Source organism: Anser cygnoides, chromosome 3, assembly GCF_040182565.1.
Source record: "Anser cygnoides isolate HZ-2024a breed goose chromosome 3, Taihu_goose_T2T_genome, whole genome shotgun sequence".
In the NCBI taxonomy this organism is placed as follows: Eukaryota; Metazoa; Chordata; class Aves; order Anseriformes; family Anatidae; genus Anser; species Anser cygnoides.
This window is the reverse complement of record NC_089875.1, coordinates 6,073,602-6,096,593: the sequence shown is the minus strand read 5'-3', so window position 1 is coordinate 6,096,593 and position 22,992 is coordinate 6,073,602. Positions and strand designations below refer to the sequence as shown.

At 40.1% G+C, this 22,992-nt stretch overlaps 1 protein-coding gene and 1 long non-coding RNA gene across 16 annotated transcripts in view; one reads left to right on the top strand and one right to left on the bottom strand.

Annotated features, from left to right (window-relative positions):
* LOC106036652 (uncharacterized) overlaps positions 1 to 22,992 on the top strand; it is a 66,493-nt gene that overhangs the window by 7,242 nt on the left and 36,259 nt on the right. For 12 of the 14 annotated variants that reach the window (XR_010830841.1, XR_010830834.1, XR_010830840.1 and 9 more), the window contains exon 3: positions 17,193 to 17,397. This is a non-coding gene — a long non-coding RNA (uncharacterized lncRNA). Of the gene's footprint in view, positions 1 to 17,192; positions 17,398 to 21,200; positions 21,396 to 22,992 lie in introns of all 14 variants that reach the window. The other 2 variants (XR_010830839.1, XR_007162154.2) reach the window with 1 other exon arrangement.
* The window catches only part of HAO1 (hydroxyacid oxidase 1), a 31,512-nt gene continuing 13,465 nt past the window's right edge, over positions 4,946 to 22,992 (bottom strand). For both annotated transcript variants that reach the window (XM_013182177.3, XM_013182173.3), the window contains exons 3-8: positions 14,615 to 14,870; positions 11,708 to 11,883; positions 10,530 to 10,621; positions 7,522 to 7,680; positions 7,177 to 7,246; positions 4,946 to 6,775 (exon numbers count right to left, since the gene is read on the bottom strand). In XM_013182177.3, the coding sequence (XP_013037631.1) occupies positions 6,705 to 6,775; positions 7,177 to 7,246; positions 7,522 to 7,680; positions 10,530 to 10,621; positions 11,708 to 11,883; positions 14,615 to 14,870 (824 nt within the window). In that variant the 3' untranslated portion in view covers positions 4,946 to 6,704. The remainder of the gene's footprint in view (positions 6,776 to 7,176; positions 7,247 to 7,521; positions 7,681 to 10,529; positions 10,622 to 11,707; positions 11,884 to 14,614; positions 14,871 to 22,992) is intronic.

Below are 22,992 nucleotides of genomic sequence, written 5' to 3'. Positions count from 1 at the left end.
GTGAGGCCACACCTCGAGTACTGTGTTCAGTTTTGGGCCCCCTACAAGAAGGACATCGAGGTGCTTGAGCGAGCCCAGAGAAGGGCAACGAAGCTGGTGAGGGGTCTGGAGCACAAGTCTTAGGAGGAGCGGCTGAGGGAGCTGGGGTTGTTCAGCCTGGAGAAGAGGAGGCTCAGGGGTGACCTTATCGCTCTCTATAGGTACCTTAAAGGAGGCTGTAGAGAGGTGGGGGTTGGTCTATTTTCTCACGTGCTTGGTAACAGGACGAGGGCTAATGGGCTAAAGTTGCACCAGGGGAGGTTTAGGTTGGATATTAGGAAAAGCTTCTTTACTGAAAGGGTTGTTAGGCATTGGAATGGACTGCCCAGGGAAGTGGTTGAGTCACCATCCCTGGAGGTTTAGATGCAGAGCTTAGTGATATTGTTTAGTGGAGGACTTGTTAGCATTAGGTCAGAGGTGGGACTAGGTAATCTTGGAGGTCTCTTCCAACCTAGATGATGATTCTGTGATTCAGATCTCAGTTGTTATGAAGATTGCTTATCTCACATCTATGCTAGATTTCTGGGTCTGGTAACAATAACACACTGAACTAGCAGTACCTATTAGAATAGTGTACAATCCACATCCCGAATGTGCATAAAAGCTAACTTTCTGCCACATGGGCTTATTGTAGGATTCTTGCACCTTCCTCTGATGTCTTAGTGGCCATTCTTAAAGATTAGACAAATCTCATGAGAAATAAACTTAACCGTGAACACCTGGCTCTGCAGGAATCTTTGTAATGAGCATAAAATGTTGTAAAACCATTCTGATTCTTCATAACAGAAAACTCCAATATACAGTACACAGAACTAGAAGTGTTAGCATCCTGAAGTGTTTATGGAGAACCCAAGAAAATAATGTTATGGCGTTATGCTACTGAATTATAGATAACCAGGAAGAAATAGGAAGCCCACTGCAAATCCACCAGAAGCAGAGTTCACCTGGCAAGCTGGCAGAAGGTTAGGTATGGTCCCATTTGCCTCAGGGCCTCCCCCTTCTGCAAGGAAAAATAGAGAACTTAAGGGCTCTGCTGTAGCCCAGGTCTCCCTCTGCTCTGTAGTACATCTGTGGACCTTTCCCATGGTTGCTGGGTATTTGCAATATCTGATGTCCACCTCAGAGTTATCTGCCTTCGGGAGAACAGCTTGATTTGTATTTAAGACAGTGAAAATAAGATTTAAGGAACTGGGTTCAATCCTGTGATTTAGCCTTGGTGAATCAGTAAGTCTCTTTATAAAATGGGGATAAAAACATTCTTTTCATGTGCCTGTCAATTTAGACTTCAGATTCTACTGGGTAGAGACTGCTGCTGGCAGCAAAGCATCGTTGCAGTGCGCAATACTGTCTTGACCTTGACTAGAACTTACAGCTGCTGTTGTCATAAAATAATAACAAATATTAATCATTGTCAATCTAGTTTTATGAATGTTTTCCCCTGCCTGAACAAGCCATCTGTATGTATCTACCAGCATTGCATACCATAAAGGTGCTGCAAGTGCAATTGATTACTCAATAGAGTTAACTCCATGAGCGCCCAGCAGAATTGTTACAGAGATGGATTGATGGTCTCAGGGCATTCCTGTTCATTTGAAATAATGACTTAGGAGCTGGAAATCCCTGAGGGGAAATCAGACCTTTGAAGTCTAGGGGGGACAGCCTCTGGGTGGCCCTGGAGAAACATGGGGCTGGTCCTCAAGGGCATTCTTATATTGACACACAACCAACATACCTATGCAAAGAAAGAAGCTGAACTACAACACAAAGGCATTTTGCATCTGGAGGACATGTTCTCAAAGCAGCAAAACATCTTTGTTATGAATGTAACATATGTGGTACTCTCCCTCTGTTTGGCAGGAGATAAGAAAAACAGAAGCAAGGCAAAATGAAAACAAAATGGAGCATATAGGCATCGTGAAACAATTACAGTGCTGTGTCTCATTAGTATCTAAATTTGGGATTGGCAATCTTGTTTTAAAAACAGTTTTGCTCAACACTCAGTGATAGAATTTAAAAGCTGACATATCTTGCTGTATTGTGGGCCACAGTCACAGATGGTGTAAATCAGTGTGAGCTAATGAAGTCAATGGAGTTTCTCTGATTTACACTAGCTGAGGTTATGGCTCAATAACATTAGGCTTGCTTTCTAGGATTGTTCAAGGAAGCCAACTTCTGTGTGTCCTGTGATGAAGTGGTTATTTATAATGGCCTTCAGTGTGGTTTGGAGCCAAATTTCCACATCAAAAGTAGCTTTATAAGAGATATCCTTACAGTGAGGTTCAGTGCAAAATCATGACTTCAGAAGGCAGCTTTCCTCGTGCTCTCAGTATTTGATTTCAGCCTGAAAACCATTTGAGGGGCCAAGAAAAGCAGAGCCATTCCTGCCTACTTCCCCAGCTCTGCTTCATCTTTGAGTTGCCTGCATATCTAACAGGCCCCAACCTACACTGCCCATTTATCAAACCGAGTTACTCTAAGTGTCTGTTTATTTATGTTCAGAAATTCTCTTCTCTGTAAGACAGACAAGTTTCTTGCCTAACCTGAAAAATTGGGGATGGAGGTGGAGTTCTTACCAGTTCCAGAGCTATTTGTTTGACTTGGCCACCAGTAAAAAGCAAAATGCAATAATGTGTCCCAGAGTTACAGCAAGAGGTGGAGGTCACAAGAAAACAGATCATGTCTTTCACAGCTCTTCAGCTTCAGTGAACTGAATTATGACTCCTATTATTTACTTACTGGATTCCCCACCCTGTGCGCAGGCTCCAAACGTTCAAAAAACAGCAGGTCTCTGCTTCAAAGAACTGACGGGCTAAGTGAGGGTGTAAGATCTATCCCAAAGCTACACTAACTTCCTCCTTCACTTCATATCTGAAAGGTCAGATGGTCTCACAATCCTCAGCTGACTCCTGCCACCTTCTGCCTAACAGACTGCCATGCCTACAGCCGTGCACTTCCACACTTCAGCACTCTCCTCTGCTGTATGTAACTGTCCCTCTCTCGTGGCAAATACATTCCCAAAACAGCCAAACCTGTCCTCCAGGCACAGACCGTGTGTGTGTTGCTGCTCAGGATCTTTCACAGAAATGTGTTGTTTTTTCTTAGGCGGGTCCTGCTCCTTGCATGTCCAGCTTCGATGTGCTCTGCCAGACGTCCAGACAACGTCACAGGCTCTTTCACTGACCTCATTGCTTTGACACAGACTGTCTTTGCTAGTAATTGCTAGAAAATGGGCTCACCTGTTGAGATTCCATACCAGAGCTGAAGCCGCTCAGCATCTTCCCAGTCGTTTCTACATATCCTCTCTAGAGCACTGTGCTCTTCTGTATCCTCTATGGTGGGTTTAATCCTCTACGAGCTCATGGACGCCAAGGAGATAACTTTGTGGGAACACTTCCAGAAACAGTCTTCCCAGCTGACATCACCAGAGAAATCCACACACAGGCTGAATTAAAAAAAAAATCAGTAATGTAAAACCCTGTCTCACATCTTCGGCTCTTGGGAGATACCCCTTTTCTCCTCAGAAGTCTAGGATCTTCCTTATCTTTCACACTCTCAGGGGTTGACTTTGGATCTTTCCTCCCCACAAAACATTGGATAAATCTTCTCTCAATGAGAGCTGTAATCTTTTTCAGGGAATATTCCTGGTCTACTTCAAAGGTGGCTAGGGAACCCCATTCAGTTATTGTTCAGTTACCAGCCTCCCAGATGGACTGTTTTTTGTTGGTGGTGGTGTTTGTTTTTTTTTTAAGGCACCCAGCACATCAGTTGACTGCTGGCTTTCTGGATAGGTAAATATGATTCAATGTCCTTCCCTTGCTGGATACATAATACACAACGCTACACATTTTTTGTATGCAGACATTTTCTTTTGGTATCTGTGGTTTAACTTAAAGTAAAGTAAATTCAGAAAATAATTTTACAATTAAAACCATCAAGGTACTAAAGCATCAGAAATGCAAAATATACTTTGTTTTTGCCTTACTTCTATGCCTTGATTTGAGGACTGTGACTTCTTGTTCCCAAGAGCTCATTGAGTTCACTTGTTACTTCAGAGGAAAATAATCTATTTTAACATATCCCACAAGTATCTATTATTTTCTTTAGTTATTTGCTTGTATTATCTTCAGAAACACCCTCACAAACTGCAGAAAGATCTACCATTACTCTGGTAGGTGTGATATGCTTTCTTCTCAGCTCCAGGTGGAGGAACTGTAGAGTTCTGCTTTTACTGGTCATTTTTCAGCTTTTAAATTGTCTGAGGAGACTATCATTGGTCTTCCTGCTTTCTATCCTGAAGTCAAAACCAAAAAGATTAACTGTCTTTTGTTAATCATTTCCAGAAGCAGTTGTATTTGGATGTCTCCAAATCTAGGAAAATTCTCTTGACTGTGGAATATTTTGTTTTCTACCAGGCAAATCACTTTCATTTCTGTTAGCTCTGTCTCACAGCCTCTCAGTGTTTGGCTCTAATTTTGATTTTTAATGTATGTATATCCTTACTAGGGTTGAACTGGAAGGCAGTCAGACAATTCTCAGATAACAAGCAGGAAAAAAATAAGCCCATTATCCCAAAGGAACTAGAAATAGTTAATTACGCACAAGCAACAAAACCAGTTTCCTCACCATCAGAATTTATCCTGGACCACAGAGTTACAGAACTTTTCTTGAATGTGGTTGGGGCAAAGACAGGAAACTGCATCTTCTAAACTTTAGAAATGGATCTTAAACATGTAAACATAAGATATTATGCCCCTCTCTTTTAAGTAACATTTATATTATCTAAAATAAACAGTCTTTCTGAAGTTAGTCTGTAATTGACATCTGACACAGTCCACATTGCAACAGATATGATAAGTGCAGTAAACAGTAGAAATTATGCTTCTCTATGCTCTGAGAAACATTCATATTTCTCTACACAGATAAACTTTATTTTGTTGCTACGCAACCCTCACACAACACACTACATTCGGCAGTAAATAAGAGTACAAATTTTACAACTGAAGGGCAAGCATGTGGCCTTTTGGGTTTTCTCCCCGATTTGAGTTCCAGTCCCAGCTTAAGTTCACATTGTAATATTCCATCATTTTATTACAATGCTGCCTCTAAAGCTCAGTACGGGATATTTCAAACAGCAAAAAGGGAGAATCAGAATGCATGAGTTCTTCTGACACTGATGGGAAACAAATGGCGGAGACAGTGATGTCGGTGACAGTGGAACAATGAAATCAAGGCACTTTTTTTTTAAATCCTCCTTAAAAATAAACACTTTGTTTCCAGATCAAGATTTTCAAAACCATTCTGCAGTGGCCTCTCTCCCTGCTCCCAGTAATATTGCCATGCCTGCAACAAGAGTGTGACAGATGAAGAGCCACCCTTATTTTCACTGTAGATGAGTTTCATAGAGCTTTACCTCCTTTGTCTGCTCACTCTGGGACAGGTTGCTGTATGAAGATATTCCTATGTTCTTTCTCCTGTATTCAGTAGGTATTTGGACTGTTACAAGAAGAGAAGCACATCCTGTATTTATCTGTATCCTCCTCATAAAGTGAGTTAACACTCATCTTTCTCTAAAGGGTGTTCATGGAAACTGAATGGAGCCACTAGGATCTTCCCAAATCATGGGTTAATACCTCAATTATCCAAGTTTCTTTTACACGTGGCTGCAAATCCTACAAACTCTCCCATCTTTATGAAAAACAGAAAGAGGCTGGAAAGGGATGGATTAAACTCAGTTATACTTATAGTCATAATACAGAAAGAGTGACCTGCTGGCAACTGAGTTTCTCTATCCATGGAAAGCGAGAAGAAACTTTTTTTTTTTTTCCAATATGTCTGTTGGGGTCTACAGCCAGCCTCTGCCTATCAATTCTATGCAACTGGGATGCAGGACACCACAGGCTTAACCAATTAATAATCTAAAAAGCTGTCAGTAAATGAGTCCAGGTGGAAAACATGAATTAGGGCTCAAGCTGGGTGTTGTCAGCACAGTTTGGCAACAGTGTTAGGACTGCAAGGATTTGCACACACCAAGAATCTGATGCACGTCTGACACACAAGCATAGTGGATGTCTGATTGCAACAGGCTTTGTGTCAGATAACAGAACTTCCCCAGTTTCACTTTGTTGTTCAGTTCTTTACAACTAATAGTCCTCTGAGCTTCTACAACCTACAAGCCCACATGCTTAAAAAGGAATATCACATAGTTGCTAGGGAAAGGACATTGTTCATAAAGCAAAATTTAATCTTTGATCTACAGTGTAATTTCTCTAAACAGTGAGCAAGAAGTATCTTTTACATTTTAAATTTCTACATTCTGGTAGCTGTTTGCCATCTGATCATTTCTGTTTATAGTTTCATTTTAACAAAAAATTATTGGAGGTTTATAAGTTATTATTAACATTTGTTGCAGAAACACCTTGTAGCTTCTGTGTTGATCTTGTATAAAGACCAATTTCTAGTCACAACTACCAGCAGAGCAGCTTTCCATAAGAGCCTAGCAGAATACAGAAACACCTGTAAAATTTGCTTCATGTACTTTCTTCGGCAAGTGATCTCTTACAAACGACCCCTTCTCAGTCAGGATTGCAGGTTGAGGCCCGAGGAGCAGTTTCTTTTTATTTGGTAGCATACTTTCTGTACAACAGGCGAGGTGGTCACCTTCAGACCTAAATCTTGGAAAACAATACGTCGTGTCTTCGTATCAGCGTCCTGCTAATTTCTTCTACGCTGCGGCATCCTGGAGGACAAGTTACATATTGGTCAAAAGCCTCACTTTTCTATCCCATTCTAGGCTTTTTTTCTTTTTCTATCGCATTGAAATCTGCATAATCAGACAAAACCAACCCCCCTAGTGACTTTTATTTGCCACTATTTTTCTATGGATTTATCACTTTCCTTATCAAAAACCTTTACACTTGTTTTTACTTAATCTATTCAGTTCCCCATATATAAGACAGGGTTAACAGCAGTCTCTTAACAGCAATCTCTTTTCTCATCTCTCTGCAGCTTGATCTGTTTACATTGCAAACATTTCTATCTCCCTTCTATAGATTACTATAGCACCTTGCACAGGGCAAGTGAAAGCTCAGAGGAAAAGTGAGGCAGAGGTGGCTGTTACCGAGAGGAAACTAGTCTCACCCATCAAGGCCATTGCCAGGCGAAACTCTTCCTTCAGCATCTGGAGAACTTCTTTTGCTCCTTCTTCACCCTAGGCAATTAGAAAACAACATGCACTATTATATGTACTTGTAGCTCATGTGTAGATACAGATAACATATAAAGAACGTTTCATGGAAACCCTGACTCCTAAGTATTTGATAGGAGGTTTTAGATTATTAAGAAGATCTGGATAACCACATGCATTCAGAAACCCTCTCTCACACACACACCCCTACATGCACACATATACACATGCACATACACTAAGCCTGAACAGCTAGTCTGGATATCTAAAAACATAAGTTTGAGATTTTTGTGACTTACTTGATAAACCAAGCCCCAGACGAGAGGCCTTCCGATGAATACAGCTTTGGCACCCAGGGCTAACGCTTTGAGAACGTCTGTGCCTTTTCTTACACCACCGTCTAGGAACACCTCCACCTTTCCCTCCACAGCCTCAACAATTTCAGGCAAGACATCAATCTAGAAGAGTGAAACCAGGAATACAGCTTGTCCACTTCTGCAGCACAAAATTTTTGAAATCAAGCTTTTAAAAAGCTAAATCAGCAATTGCTTGCCTAATTGTATGCACAAATAATACAGCTTTGTGTTCAAAAACTGAAGTGACTTAGCATGTTAGCAGATACATACAAAGGTCAAATTTACTTGGACAGTCACATAAATAAAATGAGAATCAGCAGAATCACATAAAATGTCAATCTAATCCCATGACACGTATCCAACACAAGCCAGTATGAGATACTTGTGAAGAATATAAAGAAATACTAGGCACAGATGAGGTCTGCTCCTTGATATTGCCCCCCTCCCCAAACTTTTGGTGTTCAGTAATCTGGGAATAAAATTGAATCACTGACTTTTTAAATAACCATCTTCACTTTCTTGCTTGAAGTCGTTATTAATTTTAATGAGGGCCAGCTAGCACCAAGGAACACAAAAGTGGGCATTGTACATAAAGACACTGAGTAAGAGATGTGTCATGAGGAACTTGCTCTTAGAGTTCACAGAAAAAGTAAAGAATGTATTTTTCCACATGAAAATGCATTTTGGTTACAGGAATAGTTGTAGAAGGAGCTTCTTCATATAAGAAAAATCTAGCATTCTCTGAATTTTGAGCAAGGTGGAAAATGTTTTCTTCTACTGCACATGTATATTGCTTTTACCAATCTCCCCTTACTCCCTACACCAGTGGTAAAGGGAAAGGGAAAGGATGCTTAGCTTTGCCAATGTACAGACAAGTAACCAGGGAATTTACTAACACGTCAACACCATGCAAGAAGTCCCAGGAAGAGATGAACCTCCTGAATTCAAGGCTCAAGCATTACATAGCAGCTGTTCCTATAATGCCTAAACAGTTCCTTTTCATGAATATCAGGAAAGACACAGAACTGGAAGAACTGGTACTAAGGAGACTGGAAACAGTGTGTGGTAGTAAGACAAAAGGCATACAAATTCATGTCTTTCAAGTACGGATGCAATTCATTTCCTTTCTAATGGATAAAAAATGACCAGGAGATGAGGGAAAAAAAACTTGAAAGTACAGTTTGTTTTTAGATTTGGATTAAAATTTTCTTGAAGTTTGGCACTTGCTGTAATTTTTCCCCTCCCTTTGGTTTTGCTCTCTTGCCAAACATATTTTGGATCTATTTCCATATACAGAGACCACTTTCTACATCCTGACAAACTGTACCAACATTAAAGTGCTATAATAACTAAAGTATGATGCAAACCATAATTAAAACATAGATTTCCTCAATGTGTAACTAGACACTAGAAATATTAACCAGCTCGGGTTCAGCTCACGTTCTGGAAAGCCATGAAATTGTTTCAAAAGCAGAAACACTTGCATGTTCCAATACAGATATTTACATTATGAAAACTGCATTGTGAAATAGTTCTTTGTAAGATGAAATCCAGTGAACATGCCAGCTTTGATAGTGCTTTGTCATCTGCACAGTGAACAGTGTTGCAAAGGAATAACTCAAAACAAGTAGTTCACAAGTTTAATTTGTTCTACTTGGCAAAAAATAATAATTCTTTTCCTTGAGTTCTCATTTTTCAAAATTTGTTTCAATATCCTCATATATTCTTGCTGTTGGGTTACCTCACACAGACTTGCCCAAGATTTTTCCAATACTCTTGGTAAAATTGAGGCATACATTCTTAAAAGGTGACAAGAAGACAAAAGTTAAAGATAAATTTATTTCAGAAGCCCACATGGGCTTCACGTGGGTCCACTTGAAGACCTCTGAAGAATCAGCTGGTGAATGAAATCAACTGGGGAAATCCTCAGCTGCCCCCAAGGAGAAAAGTAGAAATACTTCAGGGTAATAAGGGGGGACACCATTGGGCCTGCAGGGCAGAACTGCTAAAACTTCACATACAAAACATCCCACAGTGGAAAAGGTCTTACCTGTCCTCTTCTCCCTCCAGAAAATTCTCATGGAAAACAGGAGGTTTTTCATCAAGGGCACATTAAGAATACTGAAACAGTCACGTCTGGGCTTTGATTCTCCTCCCATTCATTCTCTCTTTACTTGTGCAGCTTTCTCACACCAAATGAAGCATAGTGAGTGATGACTGGAATTTTGAGGGTTTTCCTTCAACCTGAACACAACCCTTTTCATGTTCATTTACTTCTTTCATTTGTGTCAATTGAGAACTTCTCAAATCCCTTTTTACCTTTGGAAGATGTACAGGGTAGCATGGTAAGGAAAAGGAAGAAGGAAAAAACCTGTTATTTAACCACCCTGTACCTTTTCCAAAGGTGAAAAGGTTTGAAAGGAGAAAAAGGGAGAGTTTCCTTCTGTCTTTAGCTGTTCTGTAACTTAATTTTTCATAAATCTCTGGAGAATATTAAAAGGAAATAACATCTTTAGTACAATCCTTGGTGTTCTACAAACTGCAACAAAGGGTTTCTAAAGGAATGAGGAAGAAATAAAAGAGGAGACTAGAAAAAAATATATTCCTAATTTCTAACAGCGTAACTGCCAATAATATGCTATCTGAAATTGCTCCTCTGGATTCCCATGCTGGCTACTGCAGCCAGGATAGTGTACCCAGGTAGCTTGAAGAAAGTCACATGTAAACCCTCCAGTGATTTTTCAATTGATCTGGAAAAGGGAAGGCTGGTTCTAACTCTAAGTATGTTGTGACATACTAAAAAGAAGGAAAGAGGGGGAGACAGACTCATGGGTTAAAGCATGCAACAGATGTATTTACAGTTTTTTTCCTCCAGCTACCATGTATTCAGAGGAAGAAAACAAGAAGCCAAAGGCAGAGAGAACTTGTTGCATATTGGCACCAGTACTTACAGTTGCAGGGACTCCATCAAGCTGTCGTGCTCCATGATTTGACACCAGGATACCATTTACCCCAAGCTTTACAGCTTCTTTAGCATCATCAGCTGAAGAAAAAAAAAGTCATAATGAGAAGATACTCCTTTCCAGAACTGGGAATGCAACATCATGAGGGAAATTATGGCATCAGTGGCATCAGTTAAAAAAATAAAATAAATTGCAAGATACTGGGAAACCACTTAGGGCTTCATCCTTCCAAATGCTCATCTCAACACAGAATAACAGTTTTGTCTTTAAGCAAAAAAACTAGAAAGGTCACTTGAAATACTGGAGCAGAATATTTTATCATTTTCAGCTAACAGCCATTTTGATGGCTTTTTATTCTCTTTTCTCTGTCCTGGAACACTCAGTAAAATTCTTTTGCTAAATGATTTTCTCAATGCCATAGTTATCAATAAGATTGCAGTAATAATCCATAGTAAATGAAGCTGCTTTACCATCTTCGGTGCTCTTTTGACAGAACAGATATCCAGCTTTCCTTTAAGTAGCACACAACTCAGATTAGAGTTACGGTTTACAAGTGCAAGTTTGATCCTCCTGACTATGTGATTTCAGATACAACTGATGTTATACCAACCTATCAAACTTAAGTAGAATTATTGTTTATTATTATTATTATCCAGGCCTGATAAGCCACAAACCTTGACCTGTACCTTCAACCAGCAAAATGCAAAATCCCCTTCTTTGACTTTTCCCCAGACAGGAACACTAAGTTAAGTCCCTGCTGGTCAACAGGAAGAAAAACCTGTCTGCTTCAAAGACTACCTTCCACATGGAGGAGCTCGTATACAGAGGCAGCACAATAATCACCCTCCCCATTTCCCATTGCACTGAACCTACCCAAAATGGATGAGCATTTGGTGATACCTGTCACCTTCCAAATACTAACCATACACAAAGAAGAGTTTTTTTCCTTTGATTGTTTTGGACTCTGGCAAATCTTCCCTACTTTGCACAGCACACAAATATGAACATATATACCACCATATTTAATGTCAGTAAAGCAGATGCTTGCCATTGAAAAGTAATACAATTCTGCAGAAGTGCCAGCAGCAAAAGCACTTTTTACTCCCTGGTGCCTACACAAGAAAGAGCACCTTGCCTGCCTCATAGAAAGCAGTGGAACTACACACCCCTGAGGATTCCTTTCGTGACGATGGGCAGTGAGGTCAGCCCTCGAAGCCACCTGATGTCCTCCCATTTGACACTTGAATCAATCGCCTCGGCTACATAGACAGCCAGTCCACTATTTTCTCCAAAGTCTTTTCCTGAGGAGAAGGCCAAGCTGTTGCTTGTAAAATTTTTTAATCTAAAATGACAAAAAGCATAGAAAAATAGTCTGAGAAATATTCACTGGAGTCATAAAAATATTAGTGCCGGCATTCAACACACTTGTGCTAACTTGTGTTGTATTGTAGGGCAGGAGCAAAAAAGCCTACCCCAGGATGTTGTATCAGGGTCTGTCAAAGTCAAGATCTTTGGCTGGCAAAACATTCGTTAACTTTGTTGCAAATTTCTTTGGCCCAAGGCAACACTCCTAATGTTTTTGAAGGAAATAGAATAAAGTCCAAACTCTAAAGGTTTGGCATCAAATCCACGATCAGGAGGGAAAACCCAATGAAAAGACTAATTTAGGGTTTGGGCCCAACCATCTATCCTGCTATAGACCTCACATGCAACATTGGACACAACCCTTAGCCACTCCTTTTGCCTAAGTTTCCCACCATAAAATAGGAACAACAGTATCTCCAGGAGCATCTGGAGGATATCTGTGATATATGATATGATATCACATATCTGTGAGGATAAATGCGTCAGAGACTGTGGGCCATTCAGACTCTTGAGCAGCAAAGGCTACATGTACCAAGAGAACATCGATCTTTCATAACATGATCCAGGACCCACAGACGTCAAGAAGTGCACCTCTACTTACCCATATCTGTAGCAGAAATGCCCTTAGCTTTCATGTCGCAAGTATTTTCCTGCCATTTCCTCCTTCCCCCCTCTAATCCAGGGGATTCAAGCACTGAAGGGAATAGGGAAATGTATAGATGGTAGAGGAGAAAAAGGAAAGGAAATTTTCCTAAGTTCCATGAATTAGATGGAACTGCATGAAGCCTTGCAAAGAAACCAGAATTTTCATCAGGCTGACAAGACCAACATCCAGACAGTTCCTCTTGTGTACAATTCATCTTTTTTTTGTACATTTGCTTGTAAAATGTAGGGGAACAAAGCTCATATGAAAACATTAGCTATTATTTGCTCTTTAGCACCAAATCAATCTCATCAGTTCTAGGAATCAAATGGTAAGTACCAGCCCCTGGCATCAGAGTTCAGTCTGACTAGACAAGGCAGGAGAGGAGGAAATGAGGGTGCGCAGAGAAATTGAGTGCCCGAGTGCTCACAAACACCAAACCACCATCAGTGACACCAGTACTACCAAGGACACCTCTGTTCCACACCAGGCTGATTGCTCTGTTCTTTGGAAATTGCGTGTCATTCCATGTTGTGCTATTTTATACTCATATTCCACATTTTGGGAACACACACTATTTTTTCACGGAAAATGGCTAGTTTCACTGCTGATTTCATGCCTGTAACAAGCAACATTTCACATGGGTTTTCTGTTCAGCTCCAAGCAAAGAAGAAAATGAGAAAGGAGCAGGCTCTCAGCAAGATTCAGCTTTTCAGCTGTTGGTTTGTGGAGGGTGGGGTACCCAGAGAAAAACAGAACCATGGATAAGATTATATAAATAACTGTTGTTTTTCTTGGACTGTGAAATACAGATCAACACTTGAATGAATGTTGCCTTACATACATTTCTGAGCACAATGGCACCTTGTTGTTGCTTTGAAACTTTGTTGAAAATCTGAAGCCAAGAAAAAGTTATCACATAACTAAGCAGAGCCCCACACTAGAGAGTTTCACCACCAACTCTGCAACAAAACACTGACTGAGAGTCATTCTGAAATCTGAAGGAACTTTAACCTTTAAAGATTACTTCAACTTCATATTATTGCATATGGTTCAATCAAACAAAACCTTGTTCTTGGTGGGTCAGGTGGGGTCAAAGTGTTTCAGAAATTCTCTATTGCTTTTCTCAAATATTTTTTGGGTTATTTGACTCTCATTCAAAAACTGTTTAACTTTAACCCCAGGCCTTAAAATGATACTGTCCCTAAAAAAAAAAGCTCTTAAAAATACCTTCTCCTCGGGTAAAATGACAGTGTGTATCAACAATGCTTTGTCAATCACGGATCTATAGCAGGATTAATATGTGGGGCATATACATACCAGCGTACTACATTTTAGTGTCAGGTTTGTCAGGGATTTTTGTGTCTTCTGGTGCTTTTCTCATAAGATTGTACTTTAATATAGAAATCAGAGGCAAAGTTAAGGCTGTTCTGTCAGTCTTCGCTATCTCATATATTAGCTTCAAGGACTGGCATATAGGGGGGGATCTGACACCCCATGTTCTGGAGCTTTGTGTCTCCAAGGTGAACAATCGGATTTATTGTGCAGTCCCATGGCTTACCTTTGAAATGAGTATTATGAAAATGAAGAACCTTGGGATGTGATTTTGTATTTCTTGGTATGTTCATATTACATATGGTACATACATTGCATAACATAACAGTTAGAGGAGACATTGGAAGAGCACTTCAGATACATTAATAATATTCAAAATTAACTTTCACTCAGAACTCAAATCAATACTAATCTGCTTCAAAATATATATATTTTTTCTTTTTAATTTCAATTTTGTTTTCATTTCCAGATTCTGAGTAAGGGCAAACACAGTACTCTTAAAATATGTCATGATACTGCGGACAGTATCAGGACCTTGTAAGTACAAGATTCCGACAAGATTTTTAGCTCCATTTTGCAAACCCAAGTCCTGCACATCCCATTCATTCTTTACCCTTCCAGCCAATCTTTGGTTGCTACCACTGTGCCAGCACTTCAGCAAGTATTAGTCAGGGTCTGTACAGCGTACCAACTCAAATGCTCATCCCACATCCCACCAGCAGGCACCTACCTGAGGTGGGGAGGAAGCTGGAACTTGTTTCGCACATCATCAATGCGCCTTCCGAGAAATGGCGTGTCCACCGTCACAAAGATCCCTTTGTAACCTGCTCTCTCCGCACGCTTCACTAGGGATTTGGTAACCTCCCGGTCCTTGTACACATAAAGCTGCAGCCAGCGAAGGCTGTCAGGAGCTGCTTCAGCAACTTCTTCAATGGAGGAGGTCGCCCAGGAGCTCAGCATCATCCCTGTCCCCATGGCCTGGCAGGCTGGAGGAACACAAGGTCATGTTCAAGACTGCCCCAAAACACAGAGGCTCCTCTAAACAGGAGCACTTGGCTCATGAGAGAGTGTCAGTGCATGTGATTTCACACTGCCTTTCTCCAGCGTGAATGTGCTGCTAGTCTTTCAGTGAATGCTATGTTAATAGTTAGCAGTTACTAACAGCAATGGGCTGCTGCGAGAGCTCTCTGGCTTATTCTCTGTGTTCATTGGCCTATTTCTGGCAACTGCTGTGTGCATGTTTGGGATGATTCCTGTTCCAATACTGGAAATAAAAGACATTATAATCAGAATAAGCCTAATCCCACATTACTAATTCTTCATCCTATGGGGAGCCTCTCTGTAAGCCTCTAGAGTCTGGCTAACACTCGTCAAGAAATTTTAGCACACATTTAAGGACATACTCGCATACACATAGTCTTAAATGATCCAAAAAAAAATCATTTCGTATTTCCAGTTTTTGGAATGCTGCCACATTGGTGCAGATTGGCATTTTAGGACTATCATTGTCAACATTGCTCTTTAGTCCTCCTCGCCATTGCCACATGAGCACCCTCGAGCACTTGCTACTTTTCCAAGTTTTTATCATAGCCTTTTGACTACTTTCTCCCACCCCCAAGATGTTTGCTAGCATTAAGCACACTTTTAATAAAGGCGTCTCCTAGGACTTTTCTGAGCAAGTGCCTGTTTTCATCCCTGCAGGGTATTTCAGTGTATAATAACAGAAGAGAGAAAGGACACAGTCCAGCAGGCAACCTTATTACATAGATGCGATCCTTATTTTGTCCAAGATCTCTTGTCTAGCAAGTGTTGCTGTTTTTATAGCTCTTGTTGATTATAAAAAGGAAGCTACTGGCCTCAAGGTTGAGGGCTTCTTATTTTCCACATAAGAACTTCCCACAGATGTAAGCCAAAAGCACCAGCTAAAGTGCATTGTCCCTCTCATATGAGTTAATATTGAGCTGTTAGGATGGTCAGTTTCACAGGGGAACATTTCAGTTTCTTGCATGCAATGCATGAAAGAATTTTATTTCCTCCCTGCCTGCATTTTTAGATTGTTTTCCGATATCGTATTATGCTGAAATGTTAAAACATCATTCTGCTATTCATTCACCATTTCATGCAAATGGAAAAAACATCAATTTGTGAAGTATTTGTTTGTAAAACAGTGCAAGTTGGATAAGTGTATGTAGGTACACAGTACAAATGTTAACAGACTTAAGAAAAAGGGTGCTGTAGTACGTCTTAGCCGATAACAGATTAGGTAGCTAATCACATTTTCTCCAACTGAAAAACTGAAAAATGACTTTGTTCCAACTAATCTTTGAACAGGGCTCCTATCTAGCTCCAAATCTTCAGAAGAGTGGTGGTAAACTAAGACTACAAAGCTAATGTTATGAACACTGTCACCCAGAGATCAGAGCCAACATGATGTTTAGATTCAATGCCTCTACAGGATTTTTTTGGTGGACATTTAAATACTCGAGGGGGAACCTCCACTAGTGTTTCGTCTGACATCTTTGCATCCTATCTCATGACCTAAAGGAGTGGGTCTCAACATACATCACCTGATCCTGCACATAAAGCTTCACTCTTCTGGAAAAGTAATAAAACTAAAAATAAAAATCTGGTCTTGCTGAAAGTGAGAGAAACATCCCAAGTGGCAGTTGCCATCCAGGAGTCCCTAAACGAGAAAAAGAAGATGTGCAGGTACACCAGACAAGTGATGTCCAAAAATCTCCACAGAGGCCAAAGGGATGGGAGTTCATACCAAATGTTATTTGCACTTTCCTTCTTCACATTCAATAACTGTACAGTGAAATCACTCCTGAGGTGTGGGCAGCCCCATGGTCAAACGTCAGCAAACAATCCCAGAAGGGGTCAAGCAGCTCAAGGCTCTGTGCCAGCTACCTCCACAGGGTGATTTCCAAACTGGGCTGCACTGCAAACCAGCTAACCTCATACAACTACATTTTTATGAATATATGACTTATTCTTTTAGAAGTAATCTATCACAATGTAAAATAAAGGAAATCATACTGTAAAACTCAAATATTATATGAAGCCTATTTTTCTTGGTCTACCGCAATACTTTTTTTTTTTTTTTAAATGTAAATGGACCTCTGTTTCAAAACCTCATCTCCAGCCCATGAAGGCATTAAAAAGTGGTCTTTATGACAGCATTTTATTAAATGAGGATTACAAGTCTCAGAGTTGAAGCTTATGAACAGCTTTTTCAAACAAATTGGATAGAGCCACAAGGCAGCTTTCAGTCAGTGAAAATACCCATGCCTTCCCATGTCTTCCAGGTTTTGCTACCTCATGAAGAGCTGTAAACTGCTGAAACAACAGATTTTAAGGAGCAGCCTAAAGAAACATCTAACAAGCTTCAGAAAGTGCTGCCCACTTAAATTCACCTTCTGCTTCCAAACAGAAAAAAGGTATACATCACAAAAGACAGCATATAACACGAACCGATATAGATGCATCTGCGCTGTCCTAAGAGGAACTGAGGTAAGGTAGTGTTTTTCTCCCTCTGCCTACCCAAGAAAAGGTGCATTAGAAACCACCGATTTGTGTTGTATTTTCTTCCCCAATCATTTGCAATTAGACTGCAACTTAATCAAAAGGCTAAGTGGGTCAAACTGTTGAAGTCTTTGCTGAATAATCCTCACAGGTCAATTGTTTTATAGTATTCCGTTGTCAATCAGTTGTTGTCAATGTATTGTATTGTATGTCAATGTATAGTATTCCGTTGTCAATGCATCTGTTGCCTAATTTATTAAGATTGATGTATCTGAGCAAATACAAGCATGTGCATATGGGATAGTCTCCTAGACTCCATTTGAAGTCAGTAAAGTGAAATAGTTAGAAGGTATAATTCTCCTCATTGGCTATAAAGGCAGCCTCTGGTGAATAGATTGCGTGTAAATGATTAAAGGTAGGTGAGTTGCATCACACCACAGCCATCCACTTCAATCACTGCAATTTTTAAGTCATGTTCAATTATTCTTGCTGCTGCTATATTTGCTTGACTACAATATACAGGAACAAAAATCTGGACTGAAATAAGGTATAAATATTAACTGACTCAAAATACAATCTGATTCAGTGGAGTAAAAGGAAACAACTGACCAATTTAAAATTCCAGGCCTAGCTCACACTAGTAACTAATAAAAATAATAATCTTTCTGCACATCTTAGAGGGGCTGTGCTGGAGGGCACAAGCTTTCCATGGTGGAACATGCACAGACCTAGCAAAGAACCAAAGGGCTACAATGTGGAGGGTTTTGATTAGTCTCTTTAAAATTACTGGAAATAGTCCCCTCTCACAGATTAAGTACCTAGAAATAAGTTTCTTCTGAAGAACCCACTGAATGCCTAAAATCCTGCTCAGATCAGCTGTGGTGGTTTGTCACAAATCCCATTACAAGTGATTTACTCAATCAAGTCCATTAAGTGATGCTGAGAAACAAGGGAGCAGCATTCCTTTTGCTCTGTCAAATATGAGTTCGTGAATGAGAGGGAGGGGTTACTAACCCAGCAATTGCAAAACTCTCAGATCAGATAAGGGAAAAATGTAAATGTTATGGTTCAATTTGTCTTTAGGTATCCTTTTATTTCTATTCTTACTTTTATTCTGAACATATACAGCCCTAAGGACACAAGAACAATTGCAAAAGCAGAAATGGAAATAGAAACCCCACAGTATATTCAATGAATAGATTTTAAACACAAAATACCATATCCTTTCAACTTACCTGGATATATGGCAAAAGAGAAGGTAACACTTTCATCTTATTTAAGATTAGATTTTTGATGAAAATCAAAGTTCAACTATCCCAAATTAGGTTATGGAGTTTTCATAAGAGTGTACTCACAAAATTCCTCCCTCATTCTACTTTTAAAGTTAACCACTCTCTGGTAAAGCACCAGCTCAACACATATATTTTGGACATCCCTGGAGGTCTTTAAAAGACGTTTAGGTAGAGCTTATTGATATGGTTTAGTGGAGGACTTGTTAGTGTTAGGCCAGAGATTGGACTAGGTGATCTTGGAGTTCTCTTCCAACCTGAATGATTCTGTGATTTTTCACGGTCAAATTCAAAGTCTATGTACACAAAATTTTTCAAAGTTTTGGAGATTCCAGGTTTCAGTTTTAGTTGACCTACATTTGTACCTTGATCATTTTTAAGGTTTTGACAATTTTGTAGGCTTTCAAAAATATGATACATAGTCTCAAAGTATTACCAGTTTTTTCCCTACCTCAAATCAGGATTTGGCAAAATATACTTCTTCTTACATACGTAACTGCAGTTGAAGAAAACCGAAGCAGTTCATTTCCTCTAACAACTATATTTTACATTTCAATTTAGGGGTGCTGCGAATACTTAAATTTACTGTTACAAGTCAGTCCTAGATCCGTATTCCCACGGGAAACTTGCAGCAACATGTGACATTTGCCAGAGTTTAAACATCAGATTTTTTTAAACCAGCCTTTCCTCATGCCATTTCAGATAGCCTTTTTTTTTTTTTTTTTAAGGTCATCTTTTAAACCCAAATCCTAAGCATTGCCCAAAGCATACATTTACCTTTGTACACACCACAGGTTCCCACTGAGGTCAGTGACAGAGCAGAAAGCATGGCGTTAGGCACACACAGGAGGCTAGGGGGAGTTGTCAAGATCAGGATGATAAAGCTTTAAGTTCTTTGTACTCCACCTTAGTTCAAGGCCAGATGCACCTCTAATTGGGATATGATAGGGTGCTTAAGAAAGAGGACCTCCACAGACTTTGCTCCACAGCTGCTTTGCACGGGCACAGGTGCCTCAACCCCATTGCCACCTGCCCTGAGCCTCTGGACACACCTGAACTGAGACACAAGGACACTTATTTTCATTAAGAAAGATAAACCCAAACCAAACAGGACTGTCTTCTTTCTTGAGGAATTCAGCTGAACTATTTTACGTAGCAACAAATCAAGGCTGACCATGGGACAGGACCTACTTGTGAAGTCCTCAGGAGAACAGAGCAATAATGGTGGGACACTGGAACAGGTGGCCCATGGAAGTTGTGGATGCCCCATCCCTGGAAGCATTCAAGGCCAGGTTGGATGGGGCTTTGGGCAACCTGGTCTAGTGTCAAGTGTCCCTGCCCACAGCAGGGGGCTTGGAACTAGATGGTCTTTAAGGTCCCTTCCAACCCAAACCATTCTGTGATTCTATAATAATGTTTCTCAGCCCTTTTTTCATCTTTAAACCATGTCTCCTTTCTAACTCTGGTGGGATATCACTACATTAACTGATATGGAAAAGGTACAGAGTTTATTCCTGTGGGCAACCCAGAGGCAACACACCTCAGTGGAAAGCACTGGAGAAGATCCCAGTTTAACCTTTTGTGTTTTGTCAGGGTTACCTTCCTTGTATGGAAATGGTAAATCTCGCTGGTTTTCTCTTGCTCTGCAAGTTCCCATTGTTTGCCTTTCAGGGGCATCTCAGAAGCACATCAGCCAAAAAGCCCCACTGTGGTCATTTTTCCCTGAATCCACTGTCCCCATGTTCGGGGCCAAAGGATAAGTTTGGGATCAACATGGTGTCCTTTTGGCACAGTGGTATTTCTCAAGAGAAGTAGCTATGTTCTTTGAGTTGCATCTCCTAAGAAACAGAGTTGTTTAAAGTACTTAACATTGCTCTCTTGACGAAACACACTTGGCTGAGAAATCCCCTGCCCAGACTTACCTCACTTATCCCTTTCAAAACTCTCTGTGCAAGTTGGGCCTACAATTTGTTGACACAACATTTTGTCAGCTGGGCAGGAAGGCAGCAGGAAAACACTCTTCCAGGTCTGAAGGTCTGTCATGCCAGAGCACCTGTACAGAGTTGCACCAGAAAGTACCCTGGCCATACACATCTCTGGGGGGAGTCAGGGTCAGGTCCCATGTTGTCCCACATGAATATTTTCCTTTCAATGACTCTGTGGAGTAGCCATGCCCTGAAATTTATTTTATTAGATCATATAAGTAGCAGGTTAGAGATGGGTGCAAAGTCCTGCTGTTGTCACCATGGGGCTGAGCACAAAAAACAGCAGATCACAAAATCCTTTGCTCAAAGTCATGGGAACATCAGATGAGCACAAGGAACCTGAACTCGGATCTTCAGCAGCATTAAAGAAACAAAAAGCATTTTAGAAGCCTGTTAAGAGCCAAGGGAACAAAGGTATTGATCCAAGTCTAGGTGAAAATGATAGAGTTAACAGTAAGTAAACAGGTGGGAAAAAAGCTTTTCAGCCAGTATTCCTCTTCTCCATTTGGCAAAGCAGACTCTGCAGATGCATCACAGGTGATGGTGAAATCCTTCTTGAGTCAGCAGTAACTCAGAAAGCTGTTTGAGAGCAATCGCAGAGTAAACAAAATCATCAGACCTGAACAACTACCATTCAACATTTTTGAAAGATCTGGCCAAGAAAACAATCAAGCTGTTCAGCCCGATTTTCAGTAAATCTAAGAGAAGTCAGGTACTGCAATACCGCTTATGGGCTAAAACAATAGAATACTAGGTAGTCAGTAAGCATTAAGACAGCATTATGCAATTAGCATCACTATATAACAATAGAAATCTTGATAAAATAATGCTCCATATCTGTTCATGATCAACTGAGATTTCAAAAAATTGCTATCTCTTGCTAAGCAGCTGGATAATGCACAAGATTTTGTTTCAGTGTACTTAAAGGTGGGTCCTATTTACAGGACCATAAGTGCTACTGTACTCATGGTGAGTACATGTACTCATGCGTGAGTACAGACAGAAGATAACATGGGGATCACTTTGGTTTGCAAGCACATCATGAAGTCAGGATGGAAATGAATGTCTTTGCATTGAGGAACAGTGAATATTCCAATGGACAAATGGGAAAAAATAGGAAAAATTCTGCTGAAAAGTATTTAGAGAACAGCCCTTTGCTCTTTAATGGTGGCTAAGATTATTCATTGAATTTGGCAAATATTTTTTAAAGAAGCTGAAATTGGAGTGGGAAGGACAAGAAAAATTCACCAAAGTCAAAATGTCATGCATTGATATTTTCAAAATGGAAATGTTTTCTTCTGAGCTAACACTTTTGTTTCAAAAGCGAGCTATGGTTAAAAGCATTAGCTAGTAGGAAAGTGAAATAAAACATTGCCTTTTGGATCAAATTAAACATTTCAGTTAATCCAAAACAATTTTCCTCCCAATTTTTCAGTTTCTACTGAAAAGGAAAATCCTGTATTTGGAAAATTGCCACAGATGAACTACAACAAAAATGCTAGGGAATATACTTGAAGCAAGCCCTGAAAAAAAAAAAAAAAAAGGGAATAACTTCTGCCAAGGTCCATGAAATTGTTTAAAGTATGAGAAAGCACTCAATAAGGAAGGACTCCATGTCCTTTTAGATATGTCAAAGAAAACTGACGAACAAACTTATTGCAGCCAGTACGGACTATATATATAAAGTCTAGCTAACAAGTATAACAAAATCCAACCTCTGGAATTTGAAGCTATACAAGTTTTGACCGTAATTACAGCTTATACTGTTCAGAGTGGAGTTAACTTTTGGAGTAACTTACAAATATTGTGTTCAATTGCCTACCATCAGGAAATTTTAATATCACAATTCAACTTTTTTTCCCCCAAAGTAACCTTTACTAATGAAACCGAATTGTTGATGAAGGTGTGTTTAAGGCAAATGGCCAGACTTTGACCTATTTTAAGTCAGACACATGCTCCTTTACACCAGTGTGGTCATTTGTGGAGGAGCCTCCCTCAAGGAGAAACAGCAGCTCCCCAAAACACAACTCCTTCCTGAAGCAAGGGGTCTGCAAAGGAAGTTTTACCTAATGAGAGACAGCATGACATCGATGCCCTTCTCCCCAGAGAGGACATTTATGCAGCAGCCTGCAGGCAAACACACTGGAAGAGCAGAACAGATCAAAGCACAATGCTGTTGCTTAAGGGAAGTCACTGGTAGGACTAGACATTGCTGATGAAATACAAAAACAGGGGAAAAAAGGTTGCTATTTCTACCTGCACCACCCTGTTCTGTAGGTGAAGATGACACGAATCCAAGATCCTTTCCT